Source organism: Chelonia mydas, chromosome 13, assembly GCF_015237465.2.
Source record: "Chelonia mydas isolate rCheMyd1 chromosome 13, rCheMyd1.pri.v2, whole genome shotgun sequence".
NCBI lineage: Eukaryota > Metazoa > Chordata > Testudines > Cheloniidae > Chelonia > Chelonia mydas.
The window spans coordinates 41,475,128-41,488,799 of record NC_051253.2 but is presented as its reverse complement, the minus strand read 5'-3'; the positions used below and the strand labels follow the sequence as shown (position 1 = coordinate 41,488,799).

The following is a 13,672-nucleotide window of genomic DNA, read 5'->3' as shown; positions in this document are numbered from 1 at the left end:
GGCCAGCCCTCTGTGGAGATAGAGGTGGTTACGGACTATTTAGAAAAGCTGGACGTGCACAAGTCCATGGGGCCGGACGAGTTGCATCCGAGAGTGCTGAAGGAATTGGCGGCTGTGATTGCAGAGCCATTGGCCATTATCTTTGAAAACTCGTGGCGAACGGGGGAAGTCCCGGATGACTGGAAAAAGGCTAATGTAGTGCCCATCTTTAAAAAAGGGAAGAAGGAGGATCCTGGGAACTACAGGCCAGTCAGCCTCACCTCAGTCCCTGGAAAAATCATGGAGCAGGTCCTCAAAGAATCAATCCTGAAGCACTTACATGAGAGGAAAGTGATCAGGAACAGTCAGCATGGATTCACCAAGGGAAGGTCATGCCTGACTAATCTAATTGCCTTTTATGATGAGATTACTGGTTCTGTGGATGAAGGGAAAGCAGTGGATGTATTGTTTCTTGACTTTAGCAAAGCTTTTGACACGGTCTCCCACAGTATTCTTGTCAGCAAGTTAAGGAAGTATGGGCTGGATGAATGCACTATAAGGTGGGTAGAAAGCTGGCTAGATTGTCGGGCTCAACGGGTAGTGATCAATGGCTCCATGTCTAGTTGGCAGCCGGTGTCAAGTGGAGTGCCCCAGGGGTCGGTCCTGGGGCCGGTTTTGTTCAATATCTTCATAAATGATCTGGAGGATGGTGTGGATTGCACCCTCAGCAAATTTGCGGATGATACTAAACTGGGAGGAGTGGTAGATACGCTGGAGGGGAGGGATAGGATACAGAAGGACCTAGACAAATTGGAGGATTGAGCCAAAAGAAATCTGATGAGGTTCAATAAGGATAAGTGCAGGGTCCTGCACTTAGGATGGAAGAATCCAATGCACCGCTACAGACTAGGGACCGAATGGCTAGGCAGCAGTTCTGCGGAAAAGGACATAGGGGTGACAGTGGACGAGAAGCTGGATATGAGTCAGCAGTGTGCCCTTGTTGCCAAGAAGGCCAATGGCATTTTGGGATGTATAAGTAGGGGCATAGTGAGCAGATCGAGGGACGTGATCGTTCCCCTCTATTCGACACTGGTGAGGCCTCATCTGGAGTACTGTGTCCAGTTTTGGGCCCCACACTACAAGAAGGATGTGGATAAATTGGAGAGAGTCCAGCGAAGGGCAACAAAAATGATTAGGGGTCTAGAGCACATGACTTATGAGGAGAGGCTGAGGGAGCTGGGATTGTTTAGTCTGCGGAAGAGAAGAATGAGGGGGGATTTGATAGCTGCTTTCAACTACCTGAAAGGGGGTTCCAAAGAGGATGGCTCTAGACTGTTCTCAATGGTAGCAGATGACAGAACGAGGAGTAATGGTCTCAAGTTGCAATGGGGGAGGTTTAGATTGGATATTAGGAAAAACTTTTTCACTAAGAGGGTGGTGAAACACTGGAATGCGTTACCTAGGGAGGTGGTAGAATCTCCTTCCTTAGAGGTTTTTAAGGTCAGGCTTGACAAAGCCCTGGCTGGGATGATTTAACTGGGACTTGGTCCTGCTTCGAGCAGGGGGTTGGACTAGATGACCTTCTGGGGTCCCTTCCAACCCTGATATTCTATGATTCTATGATTCTATGATTGATCCTATGGTATTTCAATTTTATATCCATTGGGTGTTACACTTTGGTAACCCACTATTAGGCGCCTTAACACACGAGTTTACCAATTATCTGTAAACTCACACTGAAGTGCCCTGATGTCAAAGTGGATTTAGTGGTTTCCTGGATTGGGGCCCAAATGATATTAATTTGGTCCCCTTGATATCAACACACGTATGCTTTCCTGAATCGGGGCATAAATTCCATTGCAGTGACCTACTGATTCCCCTTCAGTCTGTCACTCCGGGTTCTGAAGTCGTTTATTTGCCAAGGTCGGTGCCGCTGCGGTTTATTCAAATGCCTTAGCAATGACCACATGCAAATGAAGTAAGAACACTTCCTGATAAAGGAGAGCGACTGAGCCTCACTGGAAATCTGCCGGGGCAGCCAGACAGTTCACAGTTGTTTGCACCACACAAGGTGGTTGGGTAGAATTAAAATGGCGTGTCTGGGGTTCCTTGTCCTTTTGGCAGCCTTCTCGGGTAAGTGGAGTAAACTGACAGGCAGCTAGCTCGGACGGCTGGGGTTGCACATGATGGCTTTCTGGTTAAGATGTAGGACTGCATCTCAATCATTCTGTGTTCAAATCCTGTTTCTTTCACATGTGCCTTGAAACCGGTCATTTAAAGTGAAAATGTACCTAAGGGATCTGGATGCCAAATTCTTGGTTCTACTGCAAAGTGGGTGTCAAAATCTCTTAGGCATCATGGACAATCCCAGGCTGAATCTCTGTGACTCAGTTTCCTATCGGTAAAACGGGGTAACAGCACATCCCTACCTCAGCAGGGTGTTGTGGGGATAAATTCATAAGTACACGAGGAACTCAGATAATTCTGCGAGGGGCAGAGGAAGGGGCAATAGAAGGACCTGGAAACATGAAGGAAATGGAGTGGGGAAAAGAGGGAAATAAAGTGTATTTTTTCTTCTTATTTATTTACAGGTGTCAGCTCCCAGATCCAGCTGACCCAGTCTGGGGCAGAAATCAAGAAGCCTGGAGAGTCTGCGAAGGTGACATGTAAAACCTCCGGCTACACCTTTACCAGCTATGGCATGAACTGGGTACGGCAGGCTCCCGGGAAAGGACTGGAGTGGATAGGATATATCAATCCCAGTAGCGGTGGCACTAGCTACGCCCAGGCCTTCCAGGGGCGATTCACCATCACCAGGGACACCTCCATAAGCACGGCCTATCTACAGCTGGGCAGCCTGAGAACCGATGACACAGCCACGTATTACTGTGCTCGGGACACAGTGACACAAACCACATCTGGACCAATTCAAAAACCCTGAGTGAGAGAACCCGGGTCTCCTGCGAACACTGCAGCCCTCAGCCCCCCCGGATAACGGTGACCCCTGTGAACAGACTCTGGGTAATTAGCCCCTAGTGACTTAGGATCAATGAAAGTTAATGGGATTTAGATCCTTAAGTGCCTAAATCACTTTTCAAGCTAGGACCCTGTTCCCGGGACACAGTCAACAGTAACCAGAGGAGAAGGGGACCAGAACAATCACAGCCCTGGGAGAAGCTGGGTGTGCCAGGAAGCGTGTGTCTGCCACAGGATTGGACCCGTTACCGGGGTGTTGACCCCCTGCCTTCGCCCACAGCTCCCGGGAGGGAAGGGAGCCCCGGCTATTAGACCCTGTTAGCGAAACTCGCTGGGAGTGAGAGGAGACTAAGGACCCCCCCAAAACAGGCGCCTTTAACTCCCTCTGTGGGAGGAGAGCAAGCCCTGGGGAGAGGGGGCTACCCAGGGAGTGCTAAGGAGGGAGGGCAGAAGGGATGGGTGGGCGGCGAGGTCTATGGGCCTGTGGTGCCTGGGCACCAGGAATAGTCCTGGCCCGGGGCCCGGCTCCAGCAATGTCTGAGGCCGGGTTTCTCCCTCGGCCCCGCCTTCTGCCCCCGGGCGCTCCCCGGCGGGTGATTTAAAATGGCCCCGGGGCCCCCGCCCACCACCGGCAGCGCAGCGGAGCTGAGCGGGGTCCTGCCTGCTCGCTCCACGTGGCTGCCGGCCCCGCCCTGCAGCCCCTGGGTGGGGTGGGTCGAGTCTGTGTCCTTGCAGTCTGGTCCTGCCCCAAGCGCCCCTGCAGCCAATAGGAAACGCGGCTCGCCCTGCCTAGGAGCACCAGATAAGCGCAGTACCCCCCACCCCCTCCCAGATCCTGCACCCCCAGCACAGCCCAGAACCTTCACCCAAACTCCCTCCCAGAGCCTGCACCCTTCCTTCACCCCAATCCCCTGTCCCCGCCCAGGGCCTGCACCCCAGACCTCCTCCCCCCACCCAAACTCCCTCGCAGAGCCTTAGGCAGGTGGGTGATGGAGTTTGTGGGGGGCGGAGTTTGTTGGGGGGCAGGCTCTGGGCATTCTGAGCACCACCAAAATGTCTACTAACCTGCCGCCCGCCTCCCCTGAGAAGAGGGGTGCTTAAAGAAGGCCAGGTCCCTGTGTCCTGCCCCAGCGAAGAGAGGCAGCCCCGAGAAAGGTCGCACTGACTTTGGGCTCACAGGCCGGGGCTTCCCTTCTTCAGGAGAACACGGACACCTCAGAGGAAAAAAACTTTGATTTCACTGAGCTCTGAAAACTTATGGGGTCAGTGGGATTCAGAGCCACTGAAGGGAAATCCGAGTGAAATAAACACCTGGGCATTTTTAATAGATCTGCTCCATCTCCGTCTTTATGTTCCCCACCACTTCTGTGGGGGGCAGGTCGTCTTGTTTTACCAGTGAGTACCTGAGAATGGTCCCTAACTCCCTTAACAAATAGTCCCCGAGTGCCTAAGTGTTTTCCCCATGAGGAGAGGATACGCAATCTAGCCCAGTAAAAGGACATCGGAGGCGAGGAGACAGGAGCCGTCACTGAAATGTCACACTTCTCAGAGCAGCCAGTGGCCGAAATTGTCAATGGAGATGAAGGGAATTAGGTGCCAAAATCCCAATGAAACCAAAGGGGATTTCGGTGTGGGGTTTTCATAACATCCAGCTGCCTCCGCAGTACAAGTCCTCTTTTCCTCTGCCCCTCTGGAAATCACAGCCAGTGTCTGCCTGCGAATGACTCTTTGGGGCTGAGATTTGAAACCCAAAATACCTTTTCGATCAAGGGGACCCAGCTACACTAATCTACTCAGCAGCTCTCAAAAATCCCGGTCTGTTTAAACATCAGTTATACAGCTGTGCGGTCACGCCGTGGGGGTCTGTCTCACACACCCTAACGGCGTCCAGGGCCCCATTATGCCGGGTGCCGCACTTCGCCTTGGGGACAGGCAGTCCCAGCGCTGAAGAGTTCACAATCCAAATACACCAGGCAGACACCAGCAGAGGCTCAGAGAGTTGATGTTACATCCCAAGGTGAACCAACAGGTCCACTTGCAACGCCGGGAGGAGAACCCAGGCCTGTTCTTTAGATCCCTTGTTTACAGATCATGCCTGAGGCCTCCTTGGCCCATGGATATTGTACAAGTATTAGATTTTGGGAAGGGTTTCTGTAGTGTGTGTGATTGTAATAGTTGTATCAATACGCTCCCTAGACTGGACACAGGTATAGCTGCTGAAATGTGCCTTATACCGGGATATTGCATTCTCCTTCCCACCCAAGAACAGCCACACGAGTTGAAGGAACTTTATACTGATTCATAGACTCAGATTTCAAGGCCAGAAGGGAAGATCTTCATAATTTACTTTGCCCTCCTGTGTAACACTGGTATGTCTGTGTCCATATTAGGGGAGGAGTGTGTTGTACCCCCTGAATTATACCTTTATAGTTCCAGTGGTACACCTTTTGTGTGTAGACAAGTGCTGAGAGTCTCAAAGCTGTCTAGGGGATTTAGACTCCAAGGGTTAAATATTCAAAGGCACAAATGGCACTTAGACACTAACTCAGTTGTAAATCAATGTGATTTTGATGCCCAAGCATTTCTACCTTTGAAATAGCCACCTCAAGTCCCCATCGATTTGACAGGGAACTGGGTATCCAAATCCCTTGGACAGCTCAGGAAAGTTCAGCCTCTACCTCTGTTTTGTGTTTCCCTTTAAATGCTAATTCTTTTCCTTGAATCCCATTTTGAATATTTTACCTAAATAAACTGCAGCTCACAATAGAATCGGGGCCTTCTCCTGATGTGGTACTGCAAGAGATTTAATTAAAAATAGATTCGGATGAGTTCATCATAGAATCATAGAATAACAGGGTTGGAAGGGACCTCAGGAGGTCATCTAGTCCAACCCCCTGCTCAAAGCAGGACCAATCCCCAATCAAATCATCCCAGCCAGGGCTTTGTCAAGCCTGACCTTAAAAACTTCCAAGGAAGGAGATTCTACCACCTCCCTAGGTAACGCATTCCAGTGTTTCACCACCTTCCTAGTGAAAAAGTTTTTCCTAATATCCATCCTAAACCTCCCCCACTGCAACTTGAGACCATTACTCCTTGTCCTGTCCTCTTCTACCACTGAGAATAGTCTAGAACCATCCTCTCTGGAACCACCTCTCAGGTAGCTGAAAGCAGCTATCAAATCCCACCTCATTCTTCTCTTCTGCAGACTAAACAATCCCAGTTCCCTCAGTCTCTCCTCATAAGTCATGTGTTCCAGACCCCTAATCATTTTTGTTGCCTTTCGCTGGACTCTCTCCAATTTATCCACATCCTTCTTGTAGTGTGGGGCCCAAAACTGGACACAGTACTCCAGATGAGGCCTCACCAATGTTGAATAGAAGGGAACGATCACGTCCCTCGATCTGCTCGCTATGCCCCTACTTATACATCCCAAAATGCCATTGGCCTTCTTGGCAACAAGGGCACACTGCTGACTCATATCCAGCTTCTCGTCCACTGTAACCCCTATGTCCTTTTCCGCAGAACTGCTGCCTAGCCATTCGGTCCCTAGTCTGTAGCTGTGCATTGGGTTCTTCCGTCCTAAGTGCAGGACCCTGCACTTATCCTTATTGAACCTCATCAGGTTTCTTTTGGCCCAATCCTCCAATTTGTCTAGGTCCCTCTGTATCCTATCCCTGCCCTCCAGCGTATCTACCACTCCTCCCAGTTTAGTATCATCCGCAAATTTGCTGAGGGTGCAATCCACACCATCCTCCAGATCATTTATGAAGATATTGAACAAAACCGGCCCCAGGACCGACCCCTGGGGCACTCCACTTGACACCGGCTGCAACTAGACATGGAGCCATTGATCACTGCCTGTTGAGCCCGACAATCTAGCCAACTTTCTACCCACCTTACAGTGCATTCATCCAGCCCATACTTCCTTAACTTGCTGACAAGAATACTGTGGGAGACCGTGTCAAAAGCTTTGCTAAAGTCAAGAAACAATACATCCACTGCTTTCCCTTCATCCACAGAATCAGTAATCTCATCATAGAAGGCAATTAGATTAGTCAGGCATGACCTACCCTTGGTGAATCCATGCTGACTGTTCCTGATCACTTTCCTCTCGTGTAAGTGCTTCAGGATTGATTCCTTGAGGACCTGCTCCATGATTTTTCTGGGGACTGAGGTGAGGCTGACTGGCCTGTAGTTCCCAGGATCCTCCTTCTTCCCTTTTTTTAAAGATTGGCACTACATTAGCCTTTTTCCAGTCATCTGGGACTTCCCCCGTTCTGGGGAACCAGAAGAATGGCAGATGCCAGATCCAAGCACAGTTTATGCGTTCTGATTCCCGTTCAGCTCCTTGGAGCTTTTGAGGCATCTTTGATGTTGAATATGCAAACAAAGTAATTATACTCCCTGTTTAAAGTTTGCAATGGGAGAAAATCACCATCGAAAGAAGTCACCTTGCTTTGCCAGGTGGAGGGTGTTGTAGAAACAAACATTAAATATTTGCTACCTTTTCTGTTCCTGCTGGCAGCCTTCCCGGGTAAGTGAATTTCAGAGAGATCTGGGGTGTGCAGGAGAAAGAAGAGTCAACAAGAAGGGTACTCAGACTCATGCATTCTTGTCCCTTATCTGCAGGTGTCTGGTCCCAAATCCAACGGGTCCAGCCTGGTGCTGAGATTAAAAAGCCTGGAGCGTCAGAGAAGCTGTCCTGTAAACCATCTGGGTACAGCTTTACTAGCCACTTGCTGTCTTGGATTCAACAGGATTAAGCCAAATAATGGAGGAATTGGCTATGCCTACAAATAGAAAGGGCGATTCATTCTCTCCAGAGACAACTCCATCAGCACAGCCTAAGTAGGGATCAGTGGGCTCAGAAGTGAAGACACCACCATGTATTACCATGAGAGCAGCACAGCAAAAGGAAACCCAGTCAGAGTCGTGGAAAAACGGTCTGCAGAGGAAACCACAATCTCCTGAGCACAAGGGAGCCCTTGGGGCAGCTGGAAACTGGAGTCTGTATTCTATTTATACGACTCATTGCACCCTGTAACTGGAAATGTATCTGCACACCCCAAAAGTGAAACACAAGCACTGCGGTGTCCTACAAAAAAGTGACTTGACAGGGACTGATTTATAGAATGCACCAGGCATCCATTGTGACAGATTTATGTTATTAATTTGCCTGGAGCATTAGGTGATTAGGCTGAGGCCCCAGGATCGTTAGGAGAGGAGATGAAGGAGCACACCAAGTGACTACGTTTTAAAGCTTTATTAATAAAATTAAGTAAAACAACAGCGGAGAGTGATGGGTGCTTTTTAAGTTACTTAGAAAAAAGAAGAAAGCGTTAGTGCCCCAAGCCCTAGCCCCCTTTTATACTTACACACGCACTACCTGAGGCTGGCCAAGCCCGGGTGAAATGTAAGAAGAAGAGGGGGAAGGGTGGGCGGGAGTTTTGTTCTGTGCACAGGCTGCCCAGAGTTCGCTGTTGATCTCTGACCTGCCCTGGCTTTTGGGAGGATTTTTAAGACCTGGGTTTTTTGGGGGGCCTTCTGTTGAGGGACTTCTGTCCCCCATGCTTTTTGTACCAGTTCAAACCTGCTTTTCGCCGCTTTTTTAAAACACACCGGCTTTAGGGAAGCGAGATGGTTATTTTTTACTTGCTGACCTTTGCCGTTTTACTTCTTTTTGCAGCCCCTACAGTTTTGTTTAGCTGATTTTTTTTTTTTTTTTTACAGCTCGATGGGGCTTGAATTCAGGCCCCCTTCTTTCTTGGCAGGCAGCCGAGAGTGGGTTGTGTGCTGTGGCCTTGGGCTGGAGTCAGCGTCTTATCTTTGGACCTAGCTGGAGCATCGAGTTAACCCATTTCTTTTTTCCTTTCTCCCTCTACGGCCTCTCATAACTGCAAAGGGACCTGTTACTTTACCTTTACACCTTTAACCCTTCTCAAAATGCCTTGTGATGCCTGCGACAGCGTTAGCGACGTACAATGCTGATTTGCCGTTCCAGGGGTCCCCCTGAGGGAGGGGGCCATTGGGTTGTGGCATTTTCCCCCTGACTCCGAATTAACATTGTGTTGTGAGGAGTCACCACTTAGGTTTTTACCCTCCCTCTGACACAGTGGCTAGGGTGACTGTTGGTTTTTTACATAAGAAGCAATATATTACAAACACAATTGTTATGGTGGCAACAATTGCATCCAGCAGCCAGTAGTGGCTTTGGGCTTTATTAGTAACATAGCATAACACTTTCCCCGGTTGGCATAGATGCCCCATCCAGGTGGCTGTGACAATGGCAGCTTTTTTCAGATGAAATGCGCATCACAACACTGCAAAGGAGGAGGCATTTGTTTGGAACACAATTCATTGTTCCCGGCTGTGCGTCAACGGAAGGAAAACACTGGGCGTAATTTATGAAAAATTAAACACAATATAATTAGAAACATTAACACTGCTTTGAATAACACAGGAGCCTTTAGTCCCTCCAGAGAGCATTTGCCCATCTAAACAGACAGGGGGTTATTCCTCCCCAAACGTCTTTGGCTCCTATCTTACTTAAACGTCACTGTCAATAGATTTTTCTCCTCTCCAAAGTCAATTCTCAAAATATGAATTAGGCTCCTGTGAACAGTCGCCTGTCACAGCGGCAAAACGGTCCTGGGTGAACTCCCTGGAAATGGGCTATGGGGTATTTGGGGAGGGGTCTTTCAATCTCTCCTCTTCATGCTGTTCCACCATTACTTACTTAATACTTATTTGGTCTGAAAGAGAAAGGGATGTGCTGGGGGTATCTGTACCCCAAATGTCACCCTGCCCTTGACAGTGCAAGACCAGGGCGCAAGTCCCTGCTTCCAGATCAGGCAGAGGGGCAGGAAATGATCCTGGCTCTACCATGTCAGAGGCAAGTGCTCTAACCACTAGGCTAAAAGCTAAGGGAAGCACCAACAAATCCTTCTCCAGCACTAGGGGGTTTGGGCGTGTTTTTGAATGTAAATACCTGGGACTAACTCCAGGACAGGGCTGTGAATCCCAGCTGGAGATAGGCACCTAACTCCCTTTAACAGGTGGTACTTAGGACCCAACCCCTCCTCAGCATTTCCGAAGGGGTAGGTCAGGCAGCTCTCCACTCATTGTGCTGGCTTTTGCAAATCCCTGTATCAAGCACCTAACTCTCCTCTACACATGGATCATTTCAGTGTAGCCGGTCACTGCTGGGAAAGGGGCTTCCCTCCCGATGTGATGGGAACCTTCCCTCTCCAGCGGGTGGCCCAGACCAATGGATCCCTGGCACACGACCCCTCTCCAGACACTGACTCCCCTGACCAGAGGTGGAAAGCGGCTCCAGAGCTGAGTCCCCCCAGTCCCCAATATCCCCTCTCAATAGCCAGGCCCTCAGTTCCCATGCGAGGAAATACAGTCACTGCAGGGAGCTGTTCATTCCTCCCAGGGTCTGAAAGTGTCAGGAGGACCCCAGTGCCCTGTGCCAGGCGGTGCACAGACACACAGGACGGGACACTCTGACTCCTGCCACCGGAGCCCTAGGGCGAGTCAATCCGATCACTGGCAGCAGGAGTGTGTGTCTCTTATAAAGCGGGGCATGCAAATGATGGAGACAGTTTCCTGTTTAAATCTCTGCCTCTCTCTGCCCAGGCTGCACCCAGAGACACAATCCGCAGCCCCCTGGGTCTGTGCAGTCACCAGCCAGTCCCCTGAGAACTTTCCCCTCCAGCACCCCGGAAAATGGGATTTTTGCTCCTTGTCATTGTCGCTCTAGCAGCTTTGGAAGGTATTTTCCTCCTCTGAAGAACTGACAAAGTTAGAAGAATATTGTGTTCTCGCTGTTTTTATACCGATATTAATGGCCTGTCTTTATTCCCAGGTGTCCGGTCCCAGACGCTGGTGGAGTCCGGAGGGGATGTGAAAAAGCCCGGAGACTCTCTCCGCCTCTCCTGCAAAGCCTCCGGGTTCACCTTCAGCAGCTATGAGATGAACTGGGTCCGCCAGGCTCCCGGGAAGGGACTGGAGTGGATCGCCTACATTTACAGCTCTAGCATATACTACAGTGACTCGGTAAAAGGGCGATTCACCATCTCCAGGGATGACTCCAAGAGTGAGCTGTATCTGCAAATGACCGGCCTGAAGCCCTAGGACACCGCCCGCTATTACTGTGCGAGAGACACAGTGAAACGAAACCGGTTTGTGATCATACAAAAACCCAGGCGGCGGAATCGCCCTTCTCCCGGCGGCCGCGCGGGGGCAGCAGCCACCCCCCCCCCCCCCCGCTTCAGGCTCGGGCAGGAGACCGGCACCCGCAGGAATGGAGCACAAACCTCCCGTCAGTTTTAACCCTTCCGTTCCCGGGCACTGTGTCTCCCCTTCCTGCCCAGAGCCCCGCTGGGTGAACAGATCCCTCACTTCATCTGTGAACTCCAGTCCGGAGTGAGTCCTGTTCTGAGTCGCTCTCCCCTCGCAGACCCGGTACTTTGGCTCCCGCGGGTCCAGTCTCGCTGTCAGACTCACAGGTCAGCGTCTGTCAGTGTAAAGGGGACAAGCGCCCTTGGGGTTTGCATCAGACCCAACGGGTGGAGAGAATTGCTCCTGGTGCCAAATCCTCCGCCAGTGTAAAGACACCGCAACTGCTTTCACTAGGCTCGAGTTACTCCTGATTTACACCAGGGAGGCTCTGGCCCTTTCAGCAAACTGGGATGTTTATCCCATTAATGAAGCGGAAGGTCATTAGCTCGTTATAACCGATGTGAGGCCCCCAGGGCCAGTGCAAGGATATTTTGGGCCCTGGGCGAAACTTCCACCTTGCGACCCTCCTCCCCCTCCACTGTGCCGTCCCAGCCCCCAACCTCTAAAAACTAGTAAACATAGCATTATAAACAGCCTCTCAGAATGGGTAACGGCTCTTGTATTGTTTCTTTTTTACCTTTAAGGCGTTTCAGTTGTTTGCCATCGCCTCTGATGGTGCCCCATTCGAAGTCTGTGCAAAGCTAAACAACTGAGCCTTGCATTGCATCACCAGCCAAGTTAGCCGGGTGACAAATCCCCCTTGCCCCAAAGGGCCATTATCCCCTGGAGACTAATTTCTACTTCAAGTCTGTAAAGCAGACTTTTAAGGTAAATACACAATATTACCCATGCACACATCTCACAGAGATTCTCACTCTTGGCAACTTACCAGCTTTGTGTAGATCCCTTCCACGTTCCTCTTTGTGGGTCAGTGCCCTGTAAGACACTTGTGGGGTGCAGTGAGTTTGTCAGGCTTGCGGTAACAGCTGTTTGTGAAGATCGGGGGCCCTTTGCCAAGGGGAGCTGGTGTCACAGTGGGCTTGGGGTGTCTGGCAGTATGGGGCAGGGCACTGAGGCTGGTGGGGCAGGTAACACTCACTGGGCTGGGGGGCAGGCGGTGCCGGGATAGGGCAGGGGCAGGTACCTGTCAGTCTCCAGCACTCGGACCGCGCCAGGGCCAGCAGCCTCTTCACCTCGGAATCTCCTCCCTTGCCCGGGGGCCGCTCCTCCTCTCAGGCTCCCCGGCCACAGCCACCCAGGAGGACGCAGGCGGGGGGTGCTGCCTCGGAGGAGATGCAAGGGGCTGGGCTTGGCTGGGGCCCCACACCTGCCGGCTGAGAGAAGCAGGAACCAGGCACCACTCAGGAGGAGCCGGGTGGCCCGAGCCCAGGGCACCTACGCTCCCCGCCTGCCCCTGCTGCTGCGGAGGCTGCTGCTGCCCTGGGCGTGGGCCGCCTGGCTCCCACCGAGCGGTGCCCAGTTCCTGCTGCTCTCGGCCGGTAGATGTGGGCCCCACCCTAGCCCGGCCCCTTGCATCTCCTCTGAGGCAGTGCCCCTTGCCCATGTCCTCCAGGCGGCCGTGGTGGCAACGGCAGGGGAGCCTGAGAGGAGGGGTGGCCCCTGGGCAAGTGGGGGAGACTCTGAGGTGAAGAGGCTGCTGGCCTTGGCGTGGCCCGAGCGCTGGAGACTGACAGGTACCTGCCCCTAAGCAATAGTGTAAAAAAAAATTTTGGGCACCCCTTTTTGGCGCCCCCAAATCTTGGCACCCTAGGCGGCCGCCTAGTTCACCGAGTGGTTACACCAGCCCTGGAGGCCCCTCACCGTGGAGTCTCCGCCCTTCACATGCGGTTATTGCCTTTATCCTCCCAACGCTGCCGGGAGGCCGGGGAACTATCACAGCCCCTGGGTCAGAGGGGGACTGAGGCAGAGAGAGATGGAGGCCGGGGTGTGGAAATGGGCCATTCAGGGTCCGGGCGGGGCTGGGGGGCAGAGATCACCCGGCGCCGGAATAAACTCTGCTCCGCTGCGCCGGGGGATGTGGCACCACCGGGACTTTCCAAAGTGGCTCCTGGGTTGTTTTCACCAACTGCCCTGTGGAAATCCCAGCCCGGACCCTCCGCTGGTGTCAGTGGGTGGAGCTGAGACATCTCAACCCCAAATAAAGTGCCCCCATGTCACAGAGTCACCATGGAGATAAAAGACCCCGCCCCTCAGCCCCGATGGCATCACTCAGCCCAGCACTGGCCCACAGGGCATTGGGGACAGTCACGTGACTACGGGCTATAGACAGGAACACGGTGGGATTTCATGGGGTCATTCAGGGGGAGGCGGCTGCTGAGGGAGAAGCAGAGGCCCATGGGTGGGGGATCGGGGGGCACTAGGGTCACAGAACGCAGCTGCCACTGAATGAGATTTGGCTCCGGCCTCCCCA

At 52.0% G+C, this 13,672-nt stretch overlaps 2 gene segments (V, D, J or C); both read left to right on the top strand.

Annotated features, from left to right (window-relative positions):
* The first annotated feature begins 2,009 nt into the window (after positions 1-2,009).
* On the top strand, positions 2,010-2,935 carry LOC119567986. The segment is given in 2 exon segments: positions 2,010-2,112; positions 2,571-2,935. Coding segments are annotated over 2 exon segments (393 nt in total).
* A 7,665-nt stretch (positions 2,936-10,600) lies between these two features.
* On the top strand, positions 10,601-11,126 carry LOC119567819. The segment is given in 2 exon segments: positions 10,601-10,732; positions 10,826-11,126. Coding segments are annotated over 2 exon segments (315 nt in total).
* The last annotated feature ends 2,546 nt before the right edge of the window (positions 11,127-13,672 follow it).